General features: G+C 43.0%; 1 protein-coding gene across 1 annotated transcript; it reads left to right on the plus strand.

Annotated features, from left to right (window-relative positions):
- Positions 1-432: 432 nt before the first annotated feature.
- ppp1r14bb (protein phosphatase 1, regulatory (inhibitor) subunit 14Bb) lies at positions 433-17338 on the plus strand. Its single transcript, XM_020610171.1, has 4 exons — positions 433-1086; positions 15665-15748; positions 15852-15884; positions 15997-17338. Exons 1-4 carry the CDS (start codon positions 886-888, stop codon positions 16063-16065), a joined length of 387 nt encoding a protein of 128 aa, XP_020465827.1. The 5' UTR covers positions 433-885; the 3' UTR covers positions 16066-17338.
- Positions 17339-17482: the final 144 nt, after the last annotated feature.

Genomic DNA, 17482 nt, shown 5'->3' on the forward strand with positions numbered 1-17482 from the left:
ACTCACAATTTGTGTAAATACTTTGCAAGGACGTGTTACACAATGCACTGCAAACCTAGTGGGTCTCTATTATACACTAATTTGTTTCTAGCCACAATGGTAAATAAAAGGCTATTAGAAAAGTGCGTCAAAGGTTAGGGGCCAGGTCTGAATGAGTCACTGTGTAATGTCAAAGTATTTTAAAGTGGAGCATGTGTACACAGAAAAGATCAAATGTCTGTTTTGGATGTTTATGTTTGGTGGCGAAGACTCTTTTTCTGGTGCCAAATGTAGTTAGCTACACTGAAACGCTGGCCTACAGGGAGGTCACATGCAATAGTTAAGGGAAACAGAGTCGTGGAGTGAAACAAGTTGATATCTGAAGAATAAACACGGAAAACGAGTCGAGCGAAAAAACAGCAACTGTTTTTCTTTTTTCCTGTCGCGCTACGTCGGATGCGCTCGAGTCCAGTGAGAGAGCGCGCACGCACCTCTCGTGGGGAAAGGGAAGGAGAGAGAGAGACGTGTGATTTCTCTTTGTACTCAATGAAGAGTTGAGACCGGCCCCGCTGCTGCCTTCACCTTTTATATAAGCAGAGTTTGCACGCTGTAAATAGCCCAATAAGCCGGTTTCACTCCACGTTTCAGCGTCCCCTTCGCTCCCCTTTGTGCTCTGGAAGCGGCCGGCCACTGCCTGCGCCCCTTTCACCGATTTTGGACAACAAAAGCACCAGGTCCAGCGCTGTTTCTTCGGTGGATTTCAAGTCACACATTCATCAGTCGGGATTTTCAGTGCGGAAAAGCGAACCGCCGCACGTCCACATACCGCTTTTCGCCTCCTTTCCGTCGCCCCTTTCACACTTGCACACCTCCGGGGCGGATTTTCTTTTCCCAAACCGAGCGACCATGGCTGCTGTAACAAGCCCGGAGACGAGCCCTCAACCCCGGGTATATTTCCAGACGCCGGCCGGAACCACGGAGGAGCCGGAGACCCCCGTTCGGAAGCAGGGACGCGTTACCGTCAAATACGACCGCAAGGAGCTGAGGAAGAGACTGAACCTGGAGGAGTGGATTATCGACCAGCTAACGGACCTCTACGACTGTGAGGTAAAGACACTAACAATAACCGGCCTCGAAACCGATCGAACGTATTGATTAGGCAGCTCTGCTAAGTAATAGGACTCTATGGCATAGTCTGAGAAGTCAGTTTATCAGCTGTGGGGCTTGTCAGCGTGTCAATCCTAAAGCAAACTGTTGAAAAAGAAACATTAATAGGCCATTTGTCGGTGCTTTTGGCCTAGCTCCGCTCGGTCTATGGCTTATAATATCTGGGCCATATGCAATGAGGTAATGAAGACGGATAATTAGGAAACAACATGAACATAAAGAAGTAATAAAGTCACATCAGATATTTCTGTTACTAGATCCTACCATTGTGGTTACACTTCAGTCTTCTAGGCTAAATGTAGAGCTTTATAGCCTAATCTAAAATAGACAGCCTCTGCTCTGCGTTCTGATTGGCTGGCGCTGTTTAAAAGCACACCTGTGAATTAATCTAATCCAATAGCTGACCGGAAATCACCAGTTCGTTCTTACTTATAACATGCATGCTATTTGAACGCTGCTTTGTTTGGGGAAAATACATTGGCAGTATCAGTAAGAATAATTCAGGATAGATATTAAGTGAAAAACAGACGCGTGTCTCTCTCTCTTCTCTCTTCTTATTGTAAACTTTTAACCAAAGAAAAAGGGAGGGAGCTACGTTCATTGCCAGAGTGATGTGTCTGGGTAGGGGGGTCCAGGGGAATTCCTTGTAGTGGATGAAGTGATGATCAGTGGTAGCTAACTTTACAGTCCCTCTGTGTAATCACACGTGGTCGTGATGACACAGGTGGAGCTGTGCCGTTGTAATGTGGTCTGGTAAAAGCTGTGGCGTGGATGGTAAGTAAGCCCATGTCAACTCTCCTGAGCTGGCACTGACCCACATTCTGTTCCCACTGCGAGGAATACAGCGACTTAACAGATTTGGAGAATTCCTAGCAGGCTAACAGAGGAAAGGCTAGAGTGCATGAGTATAGTCATACACAGGGTAGAAGATGCTTTTCCAGACTTTTCTGTAGTTTTGTGGTTTATTGTAATTTCAGAGTAAAAAGAAAGACTGTTCAGGGAGTCCGTGTGTCCACAGTTAGAAAACCCAGTCCACTGACTAACTGTTAACCACTTGTAATCAGATACAGTATGAACCCAAGCCACGGTTAACAAAGGGCGTAAATGCTCTCAGGGACAGCTTAAACTGATACTTATATTATCCTGTGATCCAAGAACATCGGATTGTAGTCCATCCCACATTTGTTACTAAGTTAGCATCCTACTTTCATTTCGGCAGTTCCTGGGATATCCTGGGAGATGTGGATAAAAATAAAGCTGCAGTGAAATGACAGAGACGCACATGCCAGCGGAGGTGATTAAATGGCCTAGAGAGGATTTTAAAATCAATGTGCCTTGGTGGTCTGCCAATAATGGGTTCATATATTATGGATTGCAGAGTCAAAAAAAGTATGAATATGAATAATTAGATTTATAATCCACGGTGTGCCCCAGGACCCCAGCCATTGACAGTAGACTGTTCAGTTTCAAGGACAGATATTTCAGTCATTTACCCATCTTGCATCCATCTGTCATTCACTAATGGGTATATCAGATTATAATCATGTAAATAGGATATTACTGATTTCTTTCACATGCTTCCGCTCACGTCTCTCATTCATCTCTAATGATGATGTCTATTTTTTCTGTTCATTCACTCTTTTCATTGTCCCGATCCTGTCCCTGCCTAGACAACAAAGAGATTAATTTACAGTCGGAACACAGATGGAGACGCTTCGGGCTCATTTAGATAGAGAAAAGTGGAGCACGTGTCGCTAAACAGTATAACTGGGGAGGCAGCTTTAGCCGGTCAGGGAGCAAAGCAGGTACTGGGAGAAGCCTGTTCATTCACAAAGGAAAAGGAGCATATGACTTGGGTTTGACTCTTTTTTTAAATTTCACTTCCCTCGCTTCATCTTTCCCTCTTTTTCCTGCCATGTCTCTCTCCTATTTCTAAGCCATATTATAATCCACCTTTTCATTTTTACCCTTCAATGCTTGCTACCTGTCAACCTCCCCTTTTCTCTCCCTTCCCTTTGTTCAACAGGGAATTCAGCCATTCAGTCATTTCTGCCAGCAGCTTGTCAGATTTTCATCCAGCCACTTACTCAGCCTATCAGTCAGAGTCGCTATGTAATAAAGTGGAGCCGAACCTTGGTGTGATTCCATGGCAACAAGGCTTGTTAAATGTTTATATTGGTTAACTATGCAGTGGAAAAAAAGGCTTGTGTCCATTTAGTTAAAGAAAGCTTTGTGAAATTCTAAAGCATGGTTGAATGGTTCGATTAAATAGCTGGATAAAGGTTCAGGACAAATACAATGGCTGAAAGTAACAGGTAACCACTGACTACAAGTTAAGGATAAATGGTTGAAACAACAAAAAGATAAAATGGCTGAGTCGTCCAGCTTCTCTCAGTAGCAGTACAACTTCAGACTGAACCAAACTGACATAAACACCCAAGATTTCAAATCTATGAAAAATGACTTAAAAGCACTTTAGGGGAACACATTTGGAACACGCCTGGTGCTGTACATAGAGCTGTGGGGGGGTATAGCTCGTAAAAAATGTCTGGAACTGCTGCGGTAGATCTCAGTATCCCACACGTTCTCCTCATTTCACAATGAATGTGTTAAAGCCAACTGTAAACTGTGTTAGTTTAAAAATAGAAACTAAACTAGCAGGAAATGTTAGGATATGGGAGCGTTATGGGGCACATAACAAAATCAGGGAGTGTTTCTTTAGGTGTTCACGAGCTATTGTTCCTGATCCTCCTCTCTGTCACTGGCTGTGAGTTTGAGCTCACTCTAGGGAAAAAGGAAAGTGTGGGTTGGACTTATCAACTCGACAACACAGCTTGTTGTAATATGATTAAATTTAACTCCAGTTGTGTTATTATTTCCATAGTAACTGGGCTGTTAAACATTTTATTTGTCGGTAAAAATGCATTTTCCTCTCAGTTTGCTGGTGTTCTGCTCATAATGCACTCGAACTGACCAGCAGCTACACAGTTAACAGCGGAGCGAGTGGGTGGACCAGTCCCCAACGTCCAGGGACCTACGTGGCTACACAGACACACACACACACACACAGAAGCACAAATGGGTATATGAGTGAGAACAGAGGCAGGGGTGGTGAGCCGGGACGGAGGAAAACGTTGTAGGAGTTGGCAGGGATGTCAGAGGGGCAGAACGTGTTTTGGTAACACGTGACTTCAACGATACAATGCTAGTAACAAAAGTTCCCTTTTACAATTGCTGTAGTGCTCAGTCAGGCCCTGACAGCAATTCAATGACTAGGGACAGCTGAATAAACAAACGGCATTACTCTTCTCACCTTGAGTTGAAGGTGGCGTGAAGCAGTAAACTAGTCAACGTCCTTAAATTATAGTTAGAAATGAGAGAGGACAGATCTTCATTTCAGCTTTTACAGTAGGTTATAACTGTCACACTCATTACTCAGGAATTTCCCACATGTATCACAAGCATATGTCACCTTTAACAACATTTGGCTGTGGTTTGTCAGAAAGTAGCTGTTTTTAACCACATTAGTTCTATAAAAATGAAAGCACGACACTGATTGTCAACCTGCTTCCTCCTTATATGCAAATTACTGTGAAGCATCAGTTAAACACCAAAGATGATTATAAAATTAAATGAAGTTTGAAGTTCTGTTTCAGTCTCTTCTGTCAAATCACTGATGAAATATTCCCTTTTGCAATTTTGTTCTTATCTTGTAATTAGTCAGCAGTTGGATCTATTTGGTGTTTGTGGGAGATTTCCATCGTGTCCCAACAGCGGCTAGAGCAAATGCTGACTGTGCCTGTAAAAGTGTAAACAAATGTAGAGGGTGTAACTGTGTGCTGTCTCCTGTAATTAACAGATTTATGCATGAAACTAAAGCATTAGTTCCAAAAGACAAAAATGTCATGATGTTCTCTTTACACCCGTCTTAGTTTCAACATCACATGCACTTAGTGGCAAAAGCGCTTGAAATAAACAGAAAGAAGATGTGACTCTTCCCAGGGATACATCCACAGTGAAAGAGGAAATAATGCTAGCTGAAGAGCAACACAAAAAAGCTTCATAAAATAAAACAACTTATCTGCTTCCTGTTAAAATACAGAACACTGTCTTTACACAGAAAGTGTCCAAAGTCAACTTAAGGTAGAGGTAAAAAAAAAAAAAAGTCACGCTCAGCCAAAGACACAAAAGGAGAAGTTGGACTGACAGACTGTCATGTCAGATTGTTACACGCTGGGAAACATACAGGTCTGTAGACTTTCTACATTAAAACACATTTACTCCTAAAAACACCTAAAATGCGGAAACAGCAGGAAGGATAACACAGGAAGTGTTCGTCTCTACCTTTTAAAGTAAAAGACTTGCTTAAATGCCCTGTTAGTTATTTGGCAAAACAGGAAACGCACTACTATGCAAACATATTTATGAACGGTAGTTTCTGGCGGTCACTATATTACTCCTATGAGGAAGTCTGTACATTGTTTAGTCCTTAATCGTGTTGCCTTATTTTTGCGCCGAGTCTGTTGTGGTCTCAAACAACAGTTACAGAAGTGATGCTTACACTCTGTAAAACAATGGGAACAGCTGTAATTTCATATCTTTGCTGGTCATGGACTAAGTTGGCCTTCTTTACTGACTTCACATGTGCACATAGCACACACTTTTGCTTAAACTGAACATTTAAAGGTCTGAATACCAATCAGTATTACACTGTTTCGCTCAGTGTGCGTAAGAGGGGGGACTACAAAGAGTGGTTGTTAGACAGCGGGAGTGAAAGACCCCAGTGTGTCTTTGTAAACCCACCCACCCACACACACATTTATACACAGACACGGACCATCGTGTTCATTAGTTACATGTGATTCTACATGGTGAACACAGCTCTTTTCATGTCTGACTGAGGGTGAGTCAGCATGTACTGTAGCCTGACCTACTGACGGACCATGTGAGCATTAAGTGAATAAGTCAGCCAAGTAAAAGAGGAGGAAAGCTGCCAAGAATACCGTGAGTGAGGGAGACTAAGGGTGTGTTTTGGTTAGTGTGTGAGTAAGAACTGAAGGAAGTAAGGTGCGAGACACAGGGGTGAATTAAGGAAGACAGGGATGTAGCGAGACTGAACGAGGGACGTGAGTCATTCAGGGGAATGTTTATGCATGTTGTCACAGGAAGTGTGTGAGAAGGAAAGCGTGGAACAAACGCATCCAGCCATAGAAAAATCAACAATGTACCACTTTCCCCCAAAACCACACTACCGATTCCTAAAAATGTGCACTCACATGTATGGACACTTTTTATTATTTGAGCAATGTCAATTATGAGGCACCAGAAAAATGATAGTTGTATTTAAGGCAACAGTTTGTCATTGTTTTTCATTTTTCATTCATTAATACTGACAAGCATCACATTTTGACTATGGCCAATCAGATTCTGGGGGTGGCCATTGCCACCCCTGGCTCCGCCCATGAATTTATTTGTCATCTCTCATATTTCTTGGCTTCTCCTCTGCCGCGTGCCAACCAAAATGATTGCCTCACATCTTTCCTCCATGTAAACCCTTCAGTGTTATATTTCAGTATTCGCTAAGCTTGATGACCTCATCATTCAAAATGTGTCACACTAGGCTGTCAGCCAAGAGAAGGGTTTAAATAACAAAAGAGTTGAACAAAACCACTTTACCCTAAAGATGACAGGTCAAGTAGGGTACGTCTGGCGCTCGGTTACAAACCTGTTTGCAACTAATCTCATAGCAGGTAGTAACTTGTCTAAATATAAGGAGAAAGTTTGCAAAGATAAAAGCTAATTATCCGTTCACGCCGTCCTGCTGAGCGCACAATTAACAGGCTCAAGCTGTTCCTGTGTATTTGCTTCCATAAACATAATGATGCATTAAACTACCTTTTTGCTTCTCTGCTTATCATTTTGCATGATCTACAATGTTTCAGAGGGACAGTCCTATTGGTCCTGCACAAAGTGCTAATTACTGCTCTTTTTAAATGAATGTATTTTATAGCTGTTTTGTGAAAGCACCTTTTGAGGTATAAACTGTTGTGTAGTTAGATACACAGACCTGGGCTATTAGTATATGTGGCTCTGGAGTGTTGTTATTGTTATACTATTGCTTTTAGATGAGAGATGAATATAAGGTATTGGTGAAGCTTGTTTATTTTCTTCCATGTTGAAACCATCAAACAAAGAAAGCCACTTGCCCTAATATTTAACAGTCGAGACAGGCATTAGCAGCAGCTGACATGGAAACATCATCATGAAGTCAGTCATGACAACTGCCTGCGGGTTGAGTCGGGTAACACAGGAGCGTATTTTAGTCCCAGGAGGTGCGTTAGAGCAGACACCAGTCGAGCTGTTGCAGGGAAGGAGGAGCTGTTCACAGCGTCTTCCCTGTTAATACTGTATGTTTAGTGAATTTGACAAATGATGTTAGGCTTAGGATGTGATTTTTAATATTAAACTGCCGCATCCTTCAGCGGGTGTATTTGAATTATGATCAGTGGTACGTGCTGGGATACATCCACTGAACAAGAGCTTGCCAGGTTAGAGCTCGGGCAGCTCGTTGACTTTATATATCCTCCATGATGTCACTGCTGTGTGAAAGCTAACTTAAGCTTTCGGGGTATCACATATGTCATGCCGTTAGGAAAACTGCTCTGGATAAAATATCAGTTGGAAGAAATTGTTGGATAAAAGAGGCATGGACAGATGGACAGGCAGCTGGCAGACAGACAAATAGACTGGTCATAAAGATGCTAGGCAAACTGATGAATGAGGGCAGAGGCTTAATATTTAGTTGTTCAGTAGTAAAACATAGCATCCTTGATTTATCATACTGTATGTGATACATGTGTCATCGTTACATTTGGTTTCTGAGCAAGAAAGGAACAGCTGACCATATGAGCAACGGGCAATGTGTTGGGAATGATTACATTTTGCTGGTTCATCAGGAAGGGAGTCAGTCACGTACACATTCTCATGATGTTAAACCGAAGAATGAAAAAATCAACAATAAAGTCTTAAGTTATAGAATTAGTGCATGCGATGACTTGACAGAAGTAATGAGAGGCAAAGTGGCAGCTTAAATTCACTAGTGCTAACAACAGGTTTTAATGGTGATAAGTAAGTGACTTCTAATAAGAAATAAACTGAAAGACAAATAGAAACAGGTGGATAACAGAGGGAGAAATAAGGCCATCAGCCTGAACAGTTTTAGACTAGAAGAATAATTCCAGTGGTTGAAAGTAAATAAGTACCATTTTTAAGGTATTCATACTTTACTCAGGTATTTTAATTTTGTGCTACTTAATACTTCAACTTCACTACATCCGACCTGGGCAGCACTATGCTGTTGCCAGTGCGAGTCTTCCCGGGGGCTGGCTGTGACCCCTAGGGACCCGCGAGGTGTCTCCCCACCAAGGCTGCAGCACAGACATGTCTAATCAACACACAGAAACCACTGAACCGTGCAGTCAGGCCAAACAAGTCGATGTGTGAATTGTTCAACAATCCAGCGAGCAGCTATGACTATGGGCAGCCTTTTGGAGGGTGGGAGTCAAGGTCAGGTGACATTCTATGTTTAACTCTGTGAATAGATTTTTAACTTTGTGAGAGAGGGTGCCTGATATCTGAAGTTTCCTTTCTGCTTTTTTAGAGAACAGATCAGTCAGACAAAGCCACGTCCACCAGTAGCTCCGCTAGTCCCTTCTTTATTAAGCTGTCACTTTACTTTATATTACTATAAATCTTTTCAGCTCTACTCATACAGTATATGCTGTTGTTGCCTAATTATAGCATAAATGTAATGTAATACCAAAACTACTGTGCCTGTGTCCTAATTATAGTGAAAAATGTTTCCTGGCATCATATGAAGATATGTTCCATGCACTTGGAGCTCGTTTGGTTTGGCTTTCTCCTGCAATAAGTCTGAAACAACCCACACAGCACAGGGACCCAGTAGCATGCCCACATCACTACCAGCAGACTCTAGAGGCTCTACTTTCTTTTGCTTTACATGACAGAGCTGTTTGCCTTGTATCTTCAGTGAGATAGCAACAAGGCTGACAGGGCTGCAGAGTCGAAACAGATGGAGGCTCAGTTAGGATGCACTAAATGAGTGCATGTTTTGAGATGGTTAAATTTTTTTTTTCTTTTTCTATAATGGAACAAAACCATTTAGGAAATACATGTTCCTACTTGGGCAGCACAGTGGAACAGTGGTTAGCGCCGTAGCCTCACAGCGAGAAGGTTCCAGGTTCGGGCCCCACCTGGGACCTTTCTGTGTGGAGTTTGCATGTTCTCCCCGTGCTTGCGTGGGTTCTCTCCGGGTACTCCAGCCGCAGTCCAAAGACATGCAGCTTAGGTTGATTGGTGTCTCTAAATTGCCCATAGGAGTGCGTGTGTGTGATAGTTCGTCTATGGGTTAGCCCTGCGATGGATTGGCGACCTGTCCAGGGTGTACCCCGCCTTCGCCCGATTGCCGGCCGAGATTGGCTCCGGCCCCCCCCTGTGACCCTGTTCAGGGACTAAGCGGTAGAAAATGAATGAATGTTCCTACTTCTAATAGGGGCATGCAGATGCATTAACAAGTTGATGTTATGTACTGTTTATGACATTTTCCTTCATCAGTGGGAAGAAACAAGAAAATGTAGTCATTACTACCAACTGCAGTGCAAGAGTGTGAGAGTGAAAGGAATATATAATATAAATTCCACTCTCTGGCCCCCAACCTGACAGGAAACAAGCTGTAAAGGGGCTACTTCGGGTCAGTAGTGTTTGCCTTTAGTTCTTTCTCTCTCTGTTTTTCATATGATTCAAAACAGGAAGTCATATTTATACTGGGAGGGAGGAAGTACATCCAACTGATAGGCTGTGCAAATACAGATGAAGATCAACACACACACACACACACACTAGTATTGCTAATGCCACTATATAAATGCTTAAAGTGTTTCATCTGACTCTACTGAGCCAGGCACTTCCCACACATATCATTAAAACTCCCTTCCCCCCTTATCTCCTGAGGTCATGTGTCAAGACAGGAAGTAGCTGGGTCCTCTGGGTTTTAACCCCTTACGCCAACGATAAGAGACCTTTGTAAAGCTGCATCTTTTGGTGTCCCACATTTTAGAGACCTGTTTTTGGTACACAAGACTGGTGGTGGAGAGCAAGACCTGACGAGGGAAGCTGATGATGATACAGTGCTTGTTAGTGTTAGACCTGCAGATTCCTGATAAGCAGCACTCCTGCATATGTGTGTGTGAGACAGAGGGAGATATAAGGGAGATGGAAAGCAGCAGTGTTGACACAGTGCATGCCAAATCCCAACATGCTCTGTGACTCGCTGTCCCTCATATTCTCTCTGTCTCTCGTTCTCTCATAAGTGCAATGCAGGGTGTTTTATAAGAGAGCAGCACAGAGTAATAATGCCAACCGGGGAGGAAGGACATCAAAGGTAAAGAGACAAAGAGACAGGAAGCAGGTTCAAGCCCAGTGTTTTCTGTTTGTCTGTGTTAATTAGATGACAGTAGCTCAAATTACCAGAACAGTCACAAGGGTGTCATGAATTGCTGCCAGATGACTTTTCAGCTTTCAGCTTAAAAAGTTGTTGTACTTTTTCTCTGTTATTTTGACCAGGAAGAAGCCTGCTTCCATTTCTAAACAAGCCAAATAAACATAATCCTAACTTCTGTTTAAATCAATGGAATTTACCAGTTCATAATGTTATGGGAAGGACATTTTGAGGTCTGGAAAGACTTTTGTCTAAATTTAGTTTCTACGTGTTAGTCCCATGTCTGCTGTTGGCTCAACTCCAGTTCTCTTGCACATCCTTCCTTGCTCAATCGATCAGTGTTTGTTTGATACACAGGCCTGCACATGTACATGACGTGGGATTTTGAAGGCGCACTTCTCATCTCATGAGGGAGCATTTATGAGCTGTCGTTACCTTTAAAACCCCGTTCTCTGCATCCATAGTCAAATATAATTATGTAAATCTTTGTAGAAGTGTGTTTCAGCCTCTTTCCACCACTAGGTTTGACTTGAAGAATACAGGAATGAAGGTATACATGAGGATGAGGAGGTAGAGAAGAAGGAGTGTGGTTGCCTTCTCATGCATAACGTCTCACTTTGCCAGATGAGTCAAAACAACACACCAAAGGAAACTGAAGTGAATGGCGACATTGTTCGGTGCCACGTGGCCTGCTTTTCCTGCTTCTTCCTCCTTTCTCCATCCTGTCTGCTATAGCCATCGTTTCCCTCTTTCCTCCCCACGCTCTACCCAGCCACAACATTGCTTTAGCCTTTATAGCAGGACAGGTAATGTGCCAGCCTGAAGTTGGACTAATTTTTTTTTTTTTTATCTACGTTTGTTACCGAGGCATTAAGAAGGAAAAACTGGCTATTCATTATCCATCACCAAGCATTTGATAAATGTAAGGCTCTTTGTGATTCTTTACAGAACTACTTTCTTTTACACGGCCTCTCTAGGGTCGTCTTCCTTACACTCACATGGTTACACACATTCACACACAGTGTTTACTTAGATCCTATCACAGGAGTCAGTTGTATAGTATGTTATCACTGGGATTCAGGCTGTGTAACGCCTGCCTCTATGACCTACTTACAGTACACATGAAGCTTTTCACACTGATAAGGAATTGGTATGGAAGTAAATGCCTGCCAAAACAGAAAACCACACACTACTTCAGTTTTCAGCTCAGCATTAAAGAGGGCGCAGACACATATATTTGTAAGAACAGAATCAGATTGGAGAGCGTGATCCCGGCCTGAGTCTGGGCTGTCAGGTTTCTCCACTGGGGCCTGTGTGAAAGCCTGCCGGCGGAAAAAGTTTTGGAAGTGCACAAAACAAGATGTGAGTGCTCTTTGGTTTGCAAATCAGACTTTGAGAGTGCGCAGGCGTGGATTTGTAAGAACAGAATCGCATTTGGGGGAGTGAGGGAAAATTCTTGCTGCTCATTCAAATCATGTTACGCTTACGATTCATTGCTCTTTCTCATCAGTTCCCTTTCCAGAGATATTTACAGTAGCCATGATAGAGGGCACCGACCTACGTGTGTGTGTGCGTAGCTTAAGTTTTTCCAGGGAGGGAACGGTATCTGGCATGTTATCTGTCCAAGCCTTCAGCCACTACGCAGCCCCTTGTTAGAGGAACAGTGCTCTGACCCAAACACACACACACACACACACACATACTGTCACATCTCATTCTGCTCTGATCTGTAGTCTGCCTCCAGACAGACAGCGTGCCTGAGTGTTTTTTGCACTCTCATAGCACGTCAGTGTGCAAATCATATTCGCATGCTTATCAGGAAGAGTGTAATTAAATTTGAAGACCACAATAAAATCGGCTATTTGCCAATTTACAGGATTGGTTTGTTTCTCAGGAGACGCTGGTTGCTCAGACTAAGTAGTTTAATATGCTGTAATTCCAGTTTAACAAAGAAATGGCACTTGTAACCCATGGATGTTTGACAAAATACTGGGAAAACCAGAACAACTAGGTGGACAAATATAACAAATGCTGTGGCCTTCACAGCCACTTGCATGGGGCCTGTAACCTAAAGCAAGCTCAACTTTCTATGAGTTAGTTGTGGCTCCACTGAACCTAACCAGTATGACAGTGCTTCTTATTGGCTCCGTTAACTCTTGGTTTACTAACACAGATATGACTATGATCACTTGAAAATGGTTCTTAATTACATGTAACATCAACAAAACCACGGGTGGAGTACTGAATGAGATGAAACTGACACGTATGGAAGTTCAGCACTTTAGTAAATTGCACTAAGTCAGTTATAATATTACATATCGAACACCTAAACAGAGATGCAGACGTGTTTTGGATGGCTACCAGAAAGATTTCCAGTTAAGCAAACCCGTCACCCCCAGATTTCTGCTAACCGCTCCACACTGTTTTGTTTACAAGCCTTCAGTCTGTGCCAGTAGCTTGTAGCCATCTTCTAGTCCGGACCACATCTGCAGCCAACAGTAAAACCCCCTCCAGACTTGAGACTACTTCAGTAAGGCAGTCTGTGGGATTGTTTTGGAAATCTTCCCTAGTGATTCCCAGCTTTCTTTGTGTCTCCTCTCTGAAACCTGTCTTACGGCCTTTTTCAACATCCCTCTTCTCATCCCCTCTCTCCCAGCTGCTCCCTCTTCTCAACACACTCCTTAACCTCTTACCTTCCTTCCTCTTGGCGCTCCCTTCCCCCCGTTTGCAGATTTAACATGGCTCTCAAATCATTTTCAAGGAGGCTGTACTCAACAAGTACCACTTAGACTTTTCAGTACAATGAGCAGTAGGTTACATTTATCTTGTACGGCATATTCCAGAAGCACAACAGTTCCCAAAGTACAATGTTAAAGACTGTATAGACTAAGGATGGATCTATTTCTTCAAGCTTTATGTTTATATCTAGTTATTTACTTTGCCTTCTTGTCCTTTCTTTCCTGCCTTTCTTCTCACTCATAGTAGCACATGGAGAGCACATGTTGTGGAGATCACTCTGTGTCAGATTTCCCAGCCTCTCTGTGTGTGTGTGTGTGTTCCTGTGTGTAAATCACACACAGCTTCAATATGTCTGCAGTCTAAGCATTTGTGTTTGACTGTATAACTTTGTGCCCGTCTGTTGGAGCTTTAACCTAGAAATTCTGTTAGAATAACAGCTTATGTCTTTTTTGTTGTGTCAGTCTTATTCATGCTTTTTTCTGTGTTGCTGATACAGTGTGTCCGTATGACAGGGTGCATGTGTGAGTGTGTTATTCTGCTGACAGTGAGTCTGTCTGTCACCTCCAGTCTGTCTCACACACACAGGCTGCCCTCCTCCAGATTAAGTCCTTATATCCTGCTCTTTACACACACACACAAACTACACAGTTATTAATGCCCATTTTGCAATTCTGTAAGCCACTGGTGTGTGTAACACATGGGATGTGTGTGATGTTGAGGAGTCTCAAAAACAAAAAGAACTACCATTTGGTTTTGTCAATGTGACACACAAATTGTGCACACTACATGACTTGTGTGTGTCTCTCTGTGTTTGTGAGATGGGGTAGGGGGCAGTTGGGCAGGTGCAGAGACAGCTGGTGTGGGCGACTCTAACCAAGGGGGAGGATGAGAGCGAGAGAGAGATTCCTAGAGAATGACATGAATATAGGGTAGCGACTGAGCTGCACAAGAGGGGGAAATGAGTGTTTGTACTAATGTGTGTGTGTTATTGTTGCCAGGGGTGCACCGCTTTGAAAGCACACACTCAGCTAGTATGTGAGTGAGACAGATGGAGAAACGGAGAAAGAGAGTATTAGACCACTTTCTGTGCAGCGACAGATCAATCAGAATTAAGAATTGATCAGATAAAGACACAAAGACAACCTCACAGTGACGTCACTTCCTGAAGGCGAGTAGCTGCTTAAACTATGTTAGGGGTCAGCTTATCAGAAATAGGTGATCAATTACTGTGCAGGAAGAAGACTCTTGTTTACAATGTTGGCATGAGCATTCACTGCTATTCACTGTCGAATTTGGGCACAGTTAGCGCACTATAACAACATGCCATGCATTCTCATTAATACTGGGTGTTAAACGGTGTCTTTTATGTATCAATGCCAACGCCCTTGTGGTAGAATTGGTGCTAAGGTAGAGCAGGCTACGTTAGCAGCATGGCTAACCAAACCACAACTGAAGCTCCTGGGCTGGAAATGTGAATGAAGCCGCTCATGCTGACTTGTCACAACGTGGCCGTATTGTACACGACTGCATCACTCCCCCCGCCCTGGCCCTTTACGCACTGAAATCCCTCCAGATACCTTGAATCTTTTAAGTATGTTATGCACCCTAGAGGGTGACATATCCAAATCCCTTCCTATCTATCCCTATCCTATCATTGTTTTAACTCATTACTGGCTCTGAAATGCAGCCATCCAACTTTTTTTGGAATGTGTTGCAGCATCAGAATTGAAGTGAGGGTTTATTTTGAGCAAAAAATAAAATAGCTGAGGTATCACATCAGATAATGTGCTGGCTGTGTTGTTTTCAATATGTTCTTGATTAAGACACCATGTTCAGAGAAATAACTGCTTACATGCCTGTTTCCCTCTCTCGCTCCTCTTTTCTCTGTCACCATTACAATGTGAGGCGATGGAATAGCACCGCCCTCTGGTGTTGAGAAGAGGACATACATCAGTCAGTGCATCACGTCATACAAAGAGACAGCAATGCCTGTGCTGGTCTATTTGTAGACAACCACGTAACATAAATACAGGCGCCGAGAATAGAAAGGATGAGGATTTCCTTCCATGTGCCTATGAAAAGAGGTTCATTACTGTGTGTGTGTGTACACTGAACCTTTTGCTACTTATGAAAGTGTACACACGTACACTGAACCTTTTGCTACTTATGAAACCACTGAGCTTTCTTCAGATTGTGAGTGTATTTTCATTTGTGTCTCTCGGTGAGCTTTACCTTCTTCTTCTCTTGATGTATGTGCTACAGGAAGAAGCCATCCCAGAGCTTGAGATTGATGTGGATGAACTGCTGGATATGCCCAGTGACGTTGAACGGGCAGCTAGGGTCAAGGTAGGGCACACATTTACTGTACATACTTGTGTTAGGGCCTGCGAGAACACATACACATGCAGAAATAAAGTATGATTTCTTTCAGCTTTTATTTCTTTTCCAGGACTTACTGGTTGACTGTTTTAAACCTACTGAGGTAAGGAATGGCTCTTTCTTCCCCCCCCTCCCTTTGTTCCATCCTTTACACCCAGATCTAGGCGTTGTGGATTTTTTTTTCTCCCATGTTTGTCTCTTCTGTCTCCTCACAGGACTTCATCTCAGAGCTGCTCGACAAGATCCGAGGGATGCAGAAGCTCGCCACACCTCAGAAGAAATGATGGAGTCCTTCTTCCTCCTCCCCTCGACTCTTGTACCACTCCCCATCTTTTTATTTTAACACCAATTTTCCTCCATCAAAGACCGCCATGAAATACACTAACTGGACCTTGTTTCATCTCGTTGTTAGGCCCAATGTTTGTTTTGTCCCACCTCTTCCACTTCTCTTGTTGCCTGGATCTTGTTGATTGTTGGACTTCATTCTTAAAAACTGTCAGCTAAGAAGAAAAAGTAAAGAATTCATAAAAAGCAATTCGCCGGTCTTAATCCAGGCATTCTCATTCCCTCTTTTGTCTGCTCTTGCCCTTATTTCACCTTTTGTTTGGCTTTACTCTTCCTTATCCGGCTCTTCTTCCTCCCACCCTCCCCTGCATCCCCCTCCATCTGTCTGAGGAGGAAGAGGAGGGGAGCTGAGATGAGATGAATCCCATCATTTCTGGGAGCGGAGCTGCCAAGAGTGGGAAGAGGAACAAGAGAACGAGTTGGTAACGGCCAAGAAAAGAGCGGAAGGGTGAAGGAGGAGGGTTTGAAGCAGGATCTTCCATGTTTGGTTATTTGTAAAGGGTTTAATTTTTAAATGATCCAGCTACCAACCATCATTCTTATGCTACTCTCTGGTACAGTTTGAGGGCATTGGGGTATTCACTTCACTGTAGTTTTTTGTTAATTACCTTTTGAGGGGCTACAGTTTTTGCTGATTTTCAACCTTAATCAGAGGCATTTGCTACAGTGGTGCATCTAAAAGCTTTTCTGTGTGTCTGTCAGTTCTGGGGAGAAAATCTGAATCTCTGACCACAAACTATTGTTTGGTATATCTTTAGTACAGCAATGTTGACCCTTAGAATAGTGGTTGAGCCTAAAAACAGGTCAGTGGCTGGCTGTGGTGGTCGGGCGGTCCAGCAAATTTCAGACTAAATTTTCTTTTGACGTAGAGTAGGTTCTTCTATATCGGGTGTGCTTGACTAGAGTTCAGAGTTGTTTTTCTTTCCTCGGATATGTAGGGCAGTCATAAGTGAGGCTGTTTAGAGCCACCGCTGTCCGGTCTGCACATACATATGTATGTCTGCGTATTGCTAAATGCTGTGTATGTGCATTGCTACGTAATGTACAGCAACATTCATAATAGGAGTGTTTTATGGCCTGTATATTCTGCTGTTCTGTATGGAAAATTAGATTTTTAGTGTAGGACTGGTTCCTGTTTGCTTGTGGGTTTTATTTTATTTTATTCTTTTGTGGATGCATTTTCACACACACACACACACACACACACACACACACACACACACCCACACACACCCTCCCCCAGCAGAAAACTAAAGCTGCCTTGTTTAATTATCCCTACTCTCTCTGTCTCTTTACCATTGTCTCTCCCCCACCCCCTTTTCTTTTTACAAAAATACTTAGTCCACCACGTTGTTT

This window comes from Monopterus albus, unplaced genomic scaffold, assembly GCF_001952655.1.
Source record: "Monopterus albus unplaced genomic scaffold, M_albus_1.0 scaffold104.1, whole genome shotgun sequence".
Lineage (NCBI taxonomy): Eukaryota > Metazoa > Chordata > Actinopteri > Synbranchiformes > Synbranchidae > Monopterus > Monopterus albus.